This window comes from Leptomonas pyrrhocoris (assembly GCF_001293395.1).
Source record: "Leptomonas pyrrhocoris isolate H10 chromosome Unknown, whole genome shotgun sequence".
Classification (NCBI taxonomy): Eukaryota; Euglenozoa; class Kinetoplastea; order Trypanosomatida; family Trypanosomatidae; genus Leptomonas; species Leptomonas pyrrhocoris.
In genome coordinates, this window is record NW_015438357.1 from 2,541,027 (window position 1) to 2,555,867 (window position 14,841).

Below are 14,841 nucleotides of genomic sequence, written 5' to 3' on the forward strand. Positions count from 1 at the left end.
AGTCACCTGTAAGGCGGGAATCGGGTCCGTGGCGTGGACAGGCGGACGAGAAGAGGGAGGTGGAAAAAGCACTAGAATACCCCCGCAATGCCCCCCTCCCCCCTCCACGACAGCCGGGCGATCACATCGGGATGCATATCATGAAGGGAAACGAACGTTTGCGAGCACCACAGATGTCGATCGGAAGTCTCCTCGAAAGAGAGTTGGAGAGGAGAGCGAGGAAGCGAAGGTCCGCAAAACGCGAGGAGAATTTAAAAGTAAAAACATATTAATAATAATAAGCGAGACATCCTGCGGTGTTCACACACACACACACACACACAAGCGCAAACAAAGAAAAAGAAGACGAGCATCCTGTCTGCGGAACATAAACAACAACAACAAAAAATGTATTGAGCGATGAAATTCGGCGTGCGGGAGAGAACGAAAAGAAAGTTCTTTAAAATCTGCACCAATAAGTGTCCGCCACCGCGCGCGTGTCCCTTCGCGGTTCTGCGTTTCCAAAAAGCTTTCGCAACGTCGCCACACTCTCTAACGAATCACAACGAAAATAAGAACAACCAGAATTACAACCAACACCGCGATACAGATCATCTTCCCCTTATCACTCGTCGAGTCGATCAGCTTGCCCACTTTCTTCATTGCACCATCGAGACGCTGCTGCACGCGCGTCATGCCGCGGTCGATGTTGTCTAAGATGTGCTCCTGCGTGTTCAGTTCATCCTGAATATTCACCGCCGTGTCTTTCACCCGGTGAATGCCGCTCGACAGTCGGTCCAGCGTGGCGTCGTCCTGCTGCATAATACTGTGCTGCACCTCATGCTCCTGGCGAAGGAAGTCGTTGTTCTCGCGGGTGGCGCTGTCCACTCCGCCGTCGTCCTGCGCCGCCGCCATTCGCTTCCGCTGCGCCGCCTGCACCTTTTCCGCGAGTTGCTGTGCCTTCATCATGTCTCGCTCCCATGCCCGAATTCGCTCCGCCCGGCTTTGCAGCTCCTCGGCCGTGATGGCAAAAGATTCCGGGTGCTCCATCGCGGTGTCGAGGGCAAACCGCATGTCCTCCACCGCCTCGTTGCAGCTCGACACCGACTCCAACAGTTCGTTCTCGGCGATGACGGTTGGGATGGCGGTGTCGCGGAAGCGCTGCATCTGCGTCGCCAGCTCCGCCAGCATCGCGCCTACTTGCTTCTCCATCTGCGGCCACGGGTCTTCACGTGTGGCACCGGCGGCCGGCACCGCTGCAGCGCCAGCGACGGTCGTGGGCGGCATGGAGGGCGACCCACTCACGGTCGTCACCGGATTCATTGCGGAGTTCATCTGCTGCGGTGGAGGTGGTGGTGGGGTATAGGTAGAAAATCGAAGCAGCGAGACACTCTTAGGTGAGCTCCGATGTCCGCACCTGGAGGCGACGGGGACGAGGCGAACTCAGCCAAGCACTCCGTGCGCCTTCGCCGCCAAATGAATCTGTCAAAAGAAGATGTATCTAGTAACGAGGCGTGAAACGGACAACAGAAAAAGGCGCTGACGAAAACGAGATGGTAAACAAACAAGTTAGCGATACGAACAGGGTAAAGGTGGAGAAACTGGATATATCGCAACGAAAGATGGGAAACGGAGTGATAGGGAAGAAATGCACCTGTGGCACCAAACGCGAAGGCCACAAGTGGGACGGAGAAGGGAATGCATGGAGGAGCCACAGAGGAGATGGAACGCAAGAGGCAGGAAAGAAGGGCTTTATTGGACGTTAATAAACGCAGGCGGAGGAGGAGGGAGCAATTCCCCGAAAATACAAGTAAGAAAACGTTAGGTCAACAACAGCAATGCTCGTTCTCTTTTTCCGCTGTTGTGGGGTTTTCCTCGGTTTGTTGATCGACGCGCAGCGACAAAAATGCCTGCTATCGGTATGTATTATATATTGGTTGTAGCTCCTTGAACCAAACAACACGCACGTCCAATGTAGATCGATGTGATAATAACCCTCAAAAAAAAACCTCAATACGCGGCCTCGCACTTCCTCCCACGAAACACCCACGTCAACAAGCAAACAAACAAAAAACCTTTCACGTGTGCCTTGGTTGTTAACAAACGCCACCGCGCGCGCGCAGAGGAAACCGCGAGGCAAGGTGCACGTTACTGCACTGCGCAAAGGACGCGGGGTCGTTCAGGCCGTTGCTGTTTTGAAAGTCACTCAAGTCGAAGTCGCACCGTACAAAACGCACGCCAGACACACCTCGGCGGCCGCGCGAATCGCGATCGTCGTTGGTAACGCCGTTCATTAAATCGCGTGCTTTCCCCTTCCCGTCGTTGCTGAGCGGCGTTTCGTTGGCACTCTCACCTCGATGACAGCGTAGTCCAACCGCCGCCAGGCGAAACACGCAGTCTTCAAAGCGCACGTGCCCGCCGCAGCGAACGTCCTTCATGAGGCACCCCGTAAAGTTACACCGACGAAAGACCACGTCGCACCACTCCGCCTGGTAAAAGATGGCACGTGCGAGATCGCAGTCCTCGACCGTCACGCGACTCCACCGCACACGCGAAAAGTCACAACGGGTGAGAGACAGGTGGCGCAGGTGCCGCCGCGACAGCTCGCCGTGGCTGAGCACCGCCTTCATGTCGAGCCCAGCCAGCAGGAGCGAGGAAGCCTGTGTGAGGGGAGACGACGCGTCGGGGACCGATGTGACATCAAAACTGCCGTCATTCTTCCGCTTTCTCGCCTCCTCGCGTGTGTGAGGGCCTCTGCGCATCGTTGCTGTGCAGGCCCTACGGTCGTCACCGCCGTGGCTCACCGTGTCCATCAAGGCCAGCACCTTACGCTCCAGCGGCACCTCACCAGAGGTCAGCACAGCGGTGAGGGCGGGGGGAGAAGATGTGGGGTGGGCGTCCACCGCACCTCCATGGAAGGAGGAGCTCGCTGCTGGCAACGAATTCGACGGACTAGAACGGTCCCGCTGCGTGGCGCTCGCCGTCTCCTCTTGACAAGACGCCGTCATCTGCATGACGTCTATCAGCTCGCTGGGGTCCACCGAGGCGTACGCGTCCTGTGGCAGCAGCAGCTGACCCGCCACCTCGCCTTCGTGCGCTTTCCGCACATCCCATTCCTTTGAATTGCAATTCGGTGAAGCCTGGAAGGCAGTGGCAGTCGCATCGCCTGCCAAGGAAACTCTTGAAACGTCCGCTGTGTTGGACAGAAATCTCGCATCAAGGGAAGTCGCCGCAACGGGTGACGCGAGGGCCTCGTCTGCGTACAACGAAACGGAGATGGCAAGCAGCGCGTCGAGCATTTCCGCATCGAACTCGGGTGCTGTCGCGTGTGGAGACCTGCGAGACGAACAATCATTCGCCGACGCAACGAGTGTGGGGGAAGCAGAGGAGGAGTAGGACGAAGAAGATGATGAGGCAGGTGTGGGGTGGGGCAGTGACACCCGGGAGCCATTGCGCGCTTGCAGGCGAGAGCAGTAATGGCGCAGAGGCACAAGGAGTGTTTGCTGCAGCTGTGCACCACCGGCTAATGCCCAGCTGTAGTGCAGAGGACTACAGCAACCTCGATGCATTCGACCGGGTACGTACGCATCTGCCGTCCTTGTATTTGTATGTCGTGCGGTTCGAAACGCACACACAAACTCAAAGCGAGAGCGAGACGAAACGAAGTATGTACTGATGCAGCAGTGACTTGCAGATTCGCGATGTTGAGGTGATCAGTATGTGTGTGCGTGGGTGTACACGCGAGGAGAACAAAGGGGGTCAATACAAAAGAGAGGAAAGACGAATTTGAAGGCGGTTAGAGAGGTAAAAGCGGCGTAGAGAGGCCGAAAAAAAGCGGGCGCGGCCGACGCAATACGAGCATCTAACGCGGTGGTTTACCTTCATTCAAGTGACTGAGTGAGGTGTTGGAGGAGAAAGGAAAAAAAAGAGTAGTCCGACGCAGATGCCGCAGCTCACTGCGTTCACTCCCACGCGATGCAGTCCGAGAACATTTTTTGTCGGGATCCGAAAAAAGGCAGCAGAAGAAAACCAAAACGCTTCAATTCAACGCATATGTATGCCTCGTTCGCCGCAATCGAGTACGAAAGCGCGGCGTGACCTTTGCTACTATTATCATTATCATTATTCTTTTAACGCATCATTTGGCAGAAAGCAAGTAACACACAAAGACCCGACATCGGCAAACACGCAAATCAAGAAGAGGCCCATAAAGAGAGAAATATTTATGCAACAACTTACCACTTAAAGAGAGAGACAGACGGAGAGTTACGTTGGCTTAATCGAGTGGATGCAGAGAGGAGCACGCACACGTACGAAAGCACAGACGTGCGGTTGCAAGAGAGAAAACAAAACAATCATCATATATATATATATGTATCTACATGCAACGTCGTCAACGTTCAGCTAGAGGGGAAGGGGGGAAAGGGGGGCGTTGTTTCTTCCTTTTCCTGTTTAGATGAAAGTAGCTGAAGGAGGAAACAACACACGCATCCCTCACTGCACCGAGCACCATCGGGGGTGCGCGGAATGCCTAGATCGAAGTCCGATGCAGGAGGAACACGCAAAAAAAAGGCACTTCGCGAAAAAGTGAGAGGCGTTTGTAGGCGGCACATGGCACCGCCTCCAGCTTGGGACGGCGAACCTACCGAAAAAAAAAGGGGGGCACAGACACGACGAATGAGGCACAACGTCACTCGCGAAGGCTGGTTGGAAAACAGAAGGAAGGGCGACAACACCGTTGAAGCGCCAAAACAAATAAGAACAGAAGAAGTTTAAAAAGTGAGAAATCCACAAGTTCAAAACAGAACAAAAAAACGAATAAAGCCAGGAAAAAAAAAAAGAAGAAGACTACGCTCTTACGTCCGGGGACTCGACTCCGTATTGCCTTTTACCTTAAACCCTCTCTGTCCGCCTTTAATACACCGTTACAACCACGTAGACGACTTACTCTGACATGCATCCCATAAAAAGAAAGAGGTAGCGTTGCCCTTACGCGGTTATTTAAATAAAGAAATAGAATTACGGGCATTTTTCGCTGCTCCTCATCACACACACACACACACACACACGCAAAAGCGTTGCCTACCTAGAGAGAGAGAGAGGGAGGGCGGAGGGAAAGAGACGCGCCACGAGCGTCAACGAGGACGAGAAGCAGGGGCGCCCGTGCGCAATGAATTTAGCACAAAAGTAAATCACAAGAGAAGGAGAGCAAGAGAAAAAGAGAGGGTAAACAACAACGTTAAGCAGCGAGAATAAACAAAAGAAGAGTGAATGATCCGTCCCCTTGTTTACGTCAACGATTCGAGTTTGTTGAAAAAGAGGAAAGACCGAATAGCGCCAGTGCCTTGATTCCTTAAACGGATGCCCCAATCGAAGTTTGCCGAAGCTGCCGAGTCTCAACGACACGGCAGGCAGGACGAAATCCACCGAGGATTTCGGCAACAACAACAACAAGAAGAGAACGGGCCAAAATCATCGAGAGGAAGATACAGCAGGAAACAACACAAAATACAAAAGGAGAACCAAGCAGGAGCAAACGCAGGCGTTCTGTAACGAAATGAGGAGTACCACGAAAGAGGAGGTAATAATAAAGACAGAAAAGAAAAAAGGCACACTAGCGAAAGGCTTCGCGATGAGGATGCGCGTACCACCCGACGTACACCAAAAACGAAAAGGGTTTGAAGATAACACTCCCGTCGCACAGAAAAATGTAGGCGTGCGCCGAGTGGGCCTAGGAGAAAGAGTTTCGATTGTTTCAACCAACAAAAAAAACAAACGAGAAGAAAGAGAAAGAAAGCCATTCCAGACACACAACTCGTTGAGCTTTTTTACGCGGCTCACCGTCCAATTTCTTTCATCCACTTTCCTTCTTTTCACACACACACACAAAAGGAATAGTTAGTCGAATATATATATATATTTCTTAATTCTCGTTGAAAAGGAAAAAAAAAACGTCAATCAACATCAGCAACTAGATTAGAAGAAAACGGAAAAAATAGAAGACATTCCCAAGAGAAAGCTTTTTAAACGTACAAAGAATGTGATCGGGAAAACAGAGAACATGTGACTGCAACACCTCGCAAGCAGCTCTTTAGTTTATCTTTCATTATTAATATTCTTTTTTCAACAAGAACTGCAAAGATCAAAGCACACACGTCACTCAAATTGGGAACAAAAAATACAATTGCCAGGGGGGAAGTGAAACGACCGTTCGACGTCGCGACAACAACGGAAAAAATACATATAGATGTCAAAATAAAGCTAAAAGAAGAATCGCAGAAAAAAAAACCTTAGTTCACCACGGAGAGCCAGCCGAGGTAGAGGTGAGCGGCAAGATGAGAGCAAGGAGGAAGAGAAAAAGGTAAGGGAGAGGGAGCACCAGAAAAGACACTGCAAAGTTGTCACACAGGGAATGATCCCTCACGCAGAAAAGAAAAAAAGAGAAAAAAAGAAACAGCAATTGGTCTTTCCTTTTCTTTGTTGTTGCCGTTGTTGATTCCTACTCACTGCGCACCAGCTGGACGCTGCTTCGCAACTTCGTCATGCGCACTGAGCTCAGCGGCATAAGTTCGCCGTCAGACATTGAAATGCCTGCATCGATTTTGATCTCCAGCGCACGCGCCTTCACGTAGTTTACAAAGTCGAGGTCCACGTGCTTGCCCGCCTCCAGTCCCATAAAAAACTTAAGCATCTCCATTCGGCCTCCCTTGCCAGTGCACGGGTCAATGCGGCAGTACACGACATCGATCGCGCCGTCCGACATGTGAGACAGTGGCGCCATGAGCATATCCTGCGCAACATCCCGCACATTACACATCAGCACAATACAGAACTCACCACGGATGGTCACCCACGGCAGGTGCGAATCGGCGAAGTCGACCGAGTCCTCATCTAGCAGCTCCGCGTCCGTGTAGGGGGCAAGCGTGGCCGCCGCATTGCACCCACTCGTTGCGCCGGCGCCGTCACGGCTCGTATTGGGCGAGTTGCCCGTGTGCTTCTCCGCCGTCCGGTGCGAGGAGGTGAGCGAGGACTGACCGCAATGCGTAAAGGTGTACTCCTGGCAGTGCGGGCAGTCCTCGCGCATCGTGCACGTCGGCCAGTCCTCGCCGCTCGGCATACGATGCCGCGTGTGCAGCTTCTCCACGGTCCGACCCGACTTGCTCTGCCAGGGCAGGTAGCGCAGCACGCCGTTGTAACGCTTGAGACCGAGCAGGATGAGGTAGCCGCCGTAGACATGGAAGCGGGCATTGCCCATCCAGCGGAGCGGCTCGGAGCCGTGGTCGATGTCGTTGGCCGCCCCAAAAGAGAGCGACATGAAGGCGACGCGGTTCGCGAAGTACGGCATCTTCAACGCGTAGTTCACCTCGTCCGTGTACACGTTTGAGCCGTCCTTGAAAAAGGGCGGTGTCGGGTCCGCTGCGCACAGCGCACCAGCCGGGTGCTGCGGAGCTCCTTCATCCTGCCCATGTGCCCCTTGTAGCTGCTGCTGATGTGCAGCCGCCTGTGTCGCGGCCCGCTCTTGCAGCTCCGTCGCGTGTTCGTGGCGGTACTTCGCAAAGTTCTGCTTCGCCGACGTCGCCTTCTTCACGCTGAGCTCGTTGCGCTGGCAGTCTATCATCTCCTTATTCGGAGAAAAATTCATGTGGAGGAGGTCCATGTGTACGGTGGACAGGTGCACCAGCGCCATGGCAGACTCCGCGACGGAGAGCACGTCGAGGCTCTTCGCCAGTCCGCACGCGCTGCCGGACGGTACGGTGGCGATGAGCGGCATCAGCGCGTCCCACCCCTCCTCCACCAGCTGCCGCGCCAGCTGCTGAGCCTCCACGGCGGCCGCATCGGCCAGCGTCGCACCACGACCTCGTTTGCTCTCCTCCACCTCCAGCTGAATATTCGGCCCACCGGCCGCTGTCGTGGTGGGGGCGGAGGCATCATTGACAATGGCCGAAGACGCAACATTCGGATGTGCGTGCGGCGCATCCAGCGTGGTCGGCAACTTCGTCAAGACAGCGGTGGTGGTGGTCGAGTTGCCGTCGGAGACGGTCGCCAGCGCCTGCGCCTCGACGCCGCACGCGCTGCTGCTGCCCTCGTCGCCCAGCCGCTGCGAGATGTCGTCCAAGCCGTTACGGGGCGTGACGTTCGTCGTGACGCTGCGCAGCCACCGCACCAGGGAAAGCTTGCGACGATGCACGCCGTTCACGACCTCGTTGATCATGCCATCGCCCCCGACGGCGGTCACGACGGTGCTGGCGTTCATCGGATGTCTGAGGTCCGCCACGTAGTCTTCGCAGTCGTGGGCGCGTTTCGTGATGTAGGTTTGGTACGTGTGTCGGCTGAAGTGCAGCAGGGGCAGGACGTGCTTGTCGAACACGTGCTCGCCCTTGCCTTTGCCGGACTTTGGGCTGATGAAGACGAGGATGTGCTTCGGGCCCTTGCGGTAAATGCGCTGGACGAGCGCGTTCACCACCGTCTGCACGTACTCCGCCGATCCGTGCGAGAGGAACTCCAACGTGTGGATGGAGGGGCTTTCACGGTTGCGCTGGCGCATGTAGTAGACGTAGTACCGTATCTGCGACGCCGAGCTCGCCAGCGGCGAGGTGGCGTGGTTGCTCACGCCCGATGGGGACGTCAGCGAGTAATGGGGGAAAAACAGACCACCGGAGGAGTGGCCACCGGAGGCATCGGTGTTGACCCGGGAGTGCGCAAACACCAGCGGATCGCCGTCGTCGCCGGTAATGCCGTGTGGGAACGCAGAGAGCAGCCCGGCGCCGCTGCTGCTCTCGGCAAAGACGAGCTTCACCGCCTCGTCGTTCGCTTGCCGCGCGCGTTGCCGCTCCTCCTTCTCGGCGGCCGTCTCGACGTTGATGATCATGTGAACAGGGATGTTCAGCACGGTGCGCACCTTGCCGGAACTGGCGATGCTGGTGATGCGCAGGGAGTCCTTCGTAGGGGAGAAGGTCATCGTGCACGTGCGGCCTTTGGCGTGCACGCCCGCCGTCATGTCCGCCGAGTTGCTCGCCTCCGCCCGCTTCGGCTGACGAGTATTCCGGTGAGAGGCCGTAGTGGGGGAGTGAGCCGGCTGATGGCGCGTCCCTGATACACGCAAGGAGGGGATTCTATTGTGCTCGTTGCGTGTGGAGTCCTTCGCTCCGTCCCGGCTGCCCCTGTTCGAGTTCGACGACGGCACATCAGCACCTGCGCTGACGCTCATCGTGGGCTCGGATGGATCGACGTGCGAGGCAGCCGCATCGCTCGGCGGTGCCGCGCACGCGACGTCGGCCGCAGCGGCGGCGGCGTGACGTTCTGTCGTGTCCTGCGCGACTAGAATGACGCTGGGCTGCTTTGGTGGATGCGCCTGGGTCGTAGGCTCCTTGCAGGAGCTTAAAAGGCGCAGATGGTGCTGGTGCGACGAGGAGGTCGCTGCGGAGCTCTGCGACGGCATCGCGCGATGAAAAGAGGTGCCACTGTGAGATATGAAATATATATGCAAATACACGCAAACGAAAGACGATGAAGTGCGTGCTGTGATGCGACCAGATCAGAGGAGGAGCCAGAAGCGCACAAAGAGAGAAGGAGAGAAAAAATCACCTGCAGAAAGGGGGAAAGAGACAGAAGCCGCTAACAGCCGCTTCTGACCGTGAAACGACGCACAGGAATGCAGAGATAAGCAAAAGTGGTAAAACCGAAGGCAATTAGAATAATAATAACCAAAAAAAAAAAACACAACAAGATGAAGGCTAAATGGCAGGCAGATAGAGGCGAGAGGGGGGAGAGGGGACCTATGGATGTGTGATGAGAGTCAGGGACGTGTATTTGTCGAACTCTAGAGCCTGACAAAAGAAGAAAACGAAAAAGAGAGCTGAACAATATATTTCAGTAGGAAAGCCACGCGGTCACTTGATCCGCAGGAAGTGTTGCCGATGCGTGGGATCAGCAGAAAAGGAAAAAGCACACGCCAGAAAAGGAAGAAGAGGAAGGCTATCAACAGCACCGCTCAGATTTTCAACAGAAGGAAGAGATAGGGAGAGAGAAGCGACGCAACTTCAGCTATGAGCGCCTTTTCAAAGAAAAAAGCGGTCTCGTCCTCTCTCTTAGGTGTTCTTCCCGGAAAGAACGCAGATTAAAGGGTATTTTGAGGCGCAGCTTCAACACGGGGGAGAAGAAAAAAAAAACGACTACGACAGCAACAAAATATTTCTTCTCCTTCTACACAACAACACAGAAAAAAAAGAGGAAAATTAATAACCGAAGGATGAAGAATAAGGATGAAGAGACGATTAAGAACGCGAAATAACAAGGAGGAGAGGGGGAGGGAGGACAAGGCTGAGAGCGAACGCACCAACAGCGAAGTCGTGCTTCCTCCACTTATATCTCAATTGTTGAAAGGTTTGTCGTTACTTTGAGGCTGTGTTCTTTTGCTTTGTTCTGTTGTTCTAAAAGTAGCTAGCACCAGCGCGGGAGGTGGTGGTGGGGACAGTGCAGAAGTGGCACACGTGACAGAGCACGCGCAGCACAGCACAAAGAGCGCAACACACGCACGCGGAGGAAAGCGCGGAAGAGGGAGGGAGAGGGGAGAGAGGGGAGAGAGGGGAGAGAGGCGGGGGAGAGAAGTTGACGACGCATGTTTCGCAGGATACAGGAAGACCGCCTGGACGATCAATACTCTCTCCATTCTTCTCTACTTTTTTTTTTGAAGAGTATCCAACATTCCGTGACACGATCCACTTCTCTTTTAAATCATGAAAAGGAGAAGGCCGGGGAGCTCGATATGAAAAAAAAAAAGAAAACCTAAAGCTCTCCTTGCGATAACTTGAAAGCCCACTGACGCTTCAGCTGTGTCTTGTTTTTCTTGTTTCTTTTGGAGGGCATTTACGGGCTACCGCATTTTGTGTTCTATATGAAAGGCGAGGCAAAGCTCCTCATCCACAACGACAAGAATGAGGAATGATTAGCAACGCATGTTTACTTCACATAATGTACAGAGGAGCCTAAAGCACAACAAAGCGAAAGCGAAGAAGAAGAACAAGAAGACAGGCGGAGCGAGCCGCAAAATTGTATACATCATTGCAGAAGCGAAACAAGAAGAAGTGAGAGAAAAAAGGGGGGCAATTTACACCTGCTGCCGCACCAGCTTCTCCACTGCTGTTAGCTGCGTTTGCAGCGCATAAGCAGACGGCATGGTCGCTCGTGCCTTCTCCAGAATCATCCGCAGCCGCAGCAGCTCGTCTGACGGTGCTGCTATGGGCAACGGTGACGACATGGCGGAGGGCATCTGGTGCGATCCGGCGAGAGAGGCGAAGCTGTCTTCCGCGCCCGGCACCGCATGCGACGTGTCACGACGACTGCGTAAGCGAACGAGCCCCCAAGAAAGCAGCAGACGAAGCGTCTCAAAACACCGCAGCAGCACCCCTTCGGGCCGCCCACGATGCACCGTCAGCGAGCTTTTCGCGTCCATGGTCGCCTCGCAGATGTCGAGCAGGCCATGAAGGAAGCCGCTTTCCGTGTCGGCTGCGAGGGCGTGGCACAGGAAAAAGAAGCTGACTTCGTGGGGGTCGATGGCGGGAGAGTGCGCGGAGGCGAGATTCGTCTGCGAAAAGTGCGACGCCTTGCTGCCCAAGCTCAGCTGCGCACTCACAAGTTGATCGGCGGACGGCCAGAAGGCGGCTTCGATGCCCACCAGCGGCGGCTTTTTAGACTCCGATGCGCTCCGCATCACCTGGATCCCGGGCAGCGCATCGGTAAGCTTCCGGCTGCTCTCGATGTCCGCATCAGAGAAGCACAGCACCAGCACACAGAAGACGTGGATCAGGCCCTCAGTCAGGAACATATTCCTGGCGTAGTCGTGCAAAAGCTGCAGCAGCAACGCGAGGAAGTCTTCGCGCAGAAAGAGAGTGGTGCGCTGCGGGTCGAGCAGGAGTAGGTTCGCAATGACGTCGCAGGTCCACCGAATAAGACGGTTGGGCTGAAGGTGGCGCATGGTGGACTTGCGCTGCACCGCGCCGTGCACACGCAGCACGTTCACGAACAGCTGCGGTCCGCGACTGTGCACCACAACTTCAGCGCACCGCGCCGCTGATGCAAGCGACGCGGCTGTCGAGCTCATCAGCAGGTACGTGCCCCACTGCAGCACCGTCGGCTGGTGCACGTATTCCTTCATGATCTCCATCGTCGACACGACGCCGTCTAGGTGAAGGAACATGACGAGGTTGCGTTCGTTAATGCAGATACGGCACATGGCGGCGAGTGCGCCAGAGACGATGGCCTCGTCCTGCGGATACCCGTCGATGGTTTCTAATATCGCGCCAACACCGCCAATGAGGGACATTTGGTCCAGCTCGTTGCCGTTCTTCACCTGCGACAGGCTCTCCAGTGCGAGCTTCAGCAGCTGACGACAGTACGGAAAAGCGTAAAGGATGTGCGAGAGACTGTCAAAGCCGCTGTAGAACTCCTTGAAGACCGCGTCGTAGCTCGGCACCTTCTGGGGCAGCGGCTTTTTCACAGTGAGGGTGGGAGACGCCGTGGACGGGTAGTGGCCGCCATGGCCACTAACGCCACCGCTGACGGCGGTGGTGGCGGTGATGGTGGTAAGGGCGCTCGTGCGAGGAGATGCGCCGACCGTCTCGGGCAGAGTGCTCGTTCGGGGCGACGCCCCACTGTATCTCAGCGACGTCTTGGGCGAGTAGACGGCGGGTGCTGCGTCCTCCGCTTCCCCGTCACGTTCGCCGGGCGGTTCGCTCTCCTGGGCGCTCACCTCTGAAACTGGCGAGCGGCACATGCCGAGCAAGTCAGACTCGAACAAATTGCGTACAATCGACTTCATCAATAAGCAGATGCTGTGCCCGAGCCGCTCGTGCTGGATGCCGATGAAGTCACCGGCGGAGTTGAAGACCGGGCCGCCGCTGCACTCATCCTCGCTGGCGCTGGCCACCTTATACTCGCAGTAGTCTGCGTACACCGCGGCGACGTGCTGCACGCGGTAGCAGCGCTGGCCGGCGTTCACGTGCGTGATCATCAGATGTGCATCTCCGACCGTCACGTCAGGGATGGCGGAGAGCAGCAGCGGAACGGGAAGGGGCTGAATGGACAACAAAGTGTTCTTGCTAGAGGCCGCGCCGCCGCCGCCGCGCGAGGTTGCCGTGTGCGGCGTGTCTGCACTCGCCCCACAACCGCTGTCGTGACGGAGACAGCGGCCCTGGACGAATGAACGCTGCGACGACGCCGACGACCCACGGCTTACCCTGCTGCTGCTCTCCATCCCCACCCCACCGGCGGCGGCAGCCGCGCGTGGGCGGCGCAGCGGGGATAGCGGCTGCAACGGCACGGCCGAGTTCGTCGTCGTTTCTGCCGGCTCTGGGAAGATGTCGCACAACGTCAGCGTGAAGCCGACTTCTTCGGCCAGCTCCTCATCGGAGATGTCTTGGCAGCGGTAGAGAAGGTAGTCCGGCACGTCGCGGTTGGGGTCTTGCGGAGGGCTTACCGGGCTGCTGTCACTGTCGCGGCGGCCTGTGCATCGTGCGATGCCGCGCCGGTACTTCATGCTGTGCTCATTCGACTCCGCGGAGGACGTCACGAAGCCGTAGGCCCCACGCAGTGGCACTCGCATCGGCTTCGGGTCGTGGCCGAGGCTTGCCGCCGTCATCAGCCCTAGCTGATCCAAAAAGGTCACCGTTGCATCCTCTGCCTCTTCAGGAATGCACAGCACGTGTGAGGTGGTCAGCAGCACACCCAGCGGCGGCTGCTTCATCTCCCGCGCTCGCCGTGGGTCGTCCTCGCACGGCGTCTGCTCCAGCGAGTTGACGGAGTCGTGGGGGGCGCCGCGGAAGCTGTCGCGTGAGTGGCGGGCGTTGCTGCGCAGCGAACCTGTCTCACGCGACGGTGGCGTTGTCAAGCGAGACGCACTGCTACCACGGCCGCCGTGCGCGGCGTGCGGGTCCGGCGCAAAGTCGACGAACTGCCCTTGACCATCCATCACGGCGATTAAGATGGCGCTGCCACGGCCACCGCTGACGCGGCCGACGGCGTGGCTAAACTGTGCCACCTTGTCCACGGCGGACCAGCCCTCGACGGAGAAGTCGTAGCGGCCGACGGACGGGTCGTTGGCGGTCATGATAGCACGACGTGCCCTTCGGCCAGTTTTTTTTTCTCTCTTTGCTGTTATGTTTCTTTTGTTGTGCGAGGATGCGTTAGTGGGATGTCCTGACAAACCTCAAAAAAAGAGGATTTTGAAAGACAATCAAACGAGGCACTGCGGAGGAAAAGAAGAAAAAGGGGAAAAAAAGATGTGATAGTCCGAATGAGAAGGAGTGCGATGCATGCACGGAGATACACAACACTGAAGAAGTGGTACCACATGACAAGTCAACAGAGTTGAAACGCACACACACACGCATACGAGAGAACACAGCAAACGATGTACTGCCAGAAAGACTTTCATAAAAGCGCGCGAAGGAGTGGGGCTCTCATTTGTTTCCTTCTTATCCTGGCTCTTTTTCACCACCTCTGTAGGCAACATTCTTTCTTTTCTTTTCACAACACAAGACGCCAACAAAATTGGGGAGGTTATCCGCAGCAACGCTTGTTCTCCTGTTCATTTATTTACCTTTTCTTGTCGCGGCTGTTTCTTGTTGGCTTTTGTTTTGTTTTGTGTTCGTTGAGGATCGTTGTGCGGAATGAACGAAAGAGAGAGGGGGCCGCTGAAGCGAACTGACGCGTGCGAAAGGAGAAGTGAAAAAAAAGTGAAAACAAAGGCACAAGTAAGCCAAGGGAAAGCGTGGGTTACATCGCTGATAAAGATGAATTCAAAAGAAAAGAAGGGGAACAAAAAAAAGTAAAAGAAAAGAAAAATCCAAGCATCAACGTAACGCA

General features: G+C 55.6%; 4 protein-coding genes across 5 annotated transcripts; all 4 read right to left on the reverse strand.

Moving 5' to 3' along the window:
- Positions 1–531: 531 nt before the first annotated feature.
- On the reverse strand, positions 532–1,634 carry ABB37_00854 (putative Qc-SNARE protein; the record flags this gene model as incomplete). 2 transcript variants are annotated; one of them, XM_015797219.1, is made up of 1 exon in its annotated part: positions 532–1,634. In XM_015797219.1, exon 1 carries the CDS (start codon positions 1,312–1,314, stop codon positions 532–534), a length of 783 nt encoding a protein of 260 aa, XP_015665227.1. In that variant the 5' UTR covers positions 1,315–1,634. The 2 variants fall into 2 exon arrangements, with proteins under 2 accessions (XP_015665227.1, XP_015665226.1); XM_015797218.1 differs by having other exon boundaries at positions 532–1,581.
- A 441-nt stretch (positions 1,635–2,075) lies between these two features.
- Positions 2,076–3,667, reverse strand: ABB37_00855 (putative mitochondrial hypothetical protein; the record flags this gene model as incomplete). Its single annotated transcript, XM_015797220.1, has 1 exon — positions 2,076–3,667. Exon 1 carries the CDS (start codon positions 3,546–3,548, stop codon positions 2,076–2,078), a length of 1,473 nt encoding a protein of 490 aa, XP_015665228.1. The 5' UTR covers positions 3,549–3,667.
- Positions 3,668–6,478: 2,811 nt separating this feature from the next.
- ABB37_00856 (hypothetical protein) lies at positions 6,479–9,418 on the reverse strand (the record flags this gene model as incomplete). The annotated part of the gene is made up of 1 exon (XM_015797221.1): positions 6,479–9,418. One exon carries the CDS (start codon positions 9,416–9,418, stop codon positions 6,479–6,481), a length of 2,940 nt encoding a protein of 979 aa, XP_015665229.1.
- A 1,668-nt stretch (positions 9,419–11,086) lies between these two features.
- ABB37_00857 (hypothetical protein) lies at positions 11,087–14,222 on the reverse strand (the record flags this gene model as incomplete). The annotated part of the gene is made up of 1 exon (XM_015797222.1): positions 11,087–14,222. Exon 1 carries the CDS (start codon positions 14,081–14,083, stop codon positions 11,087–11,089), a length of 2,997 nt encoding a protein of 998 aa, XP_015665230.1. The 5' UTR covers positions 14,084–14,222.
- Between the last annotated feature and the right edge of the window lie 619 nt (positions 14,223–14,841).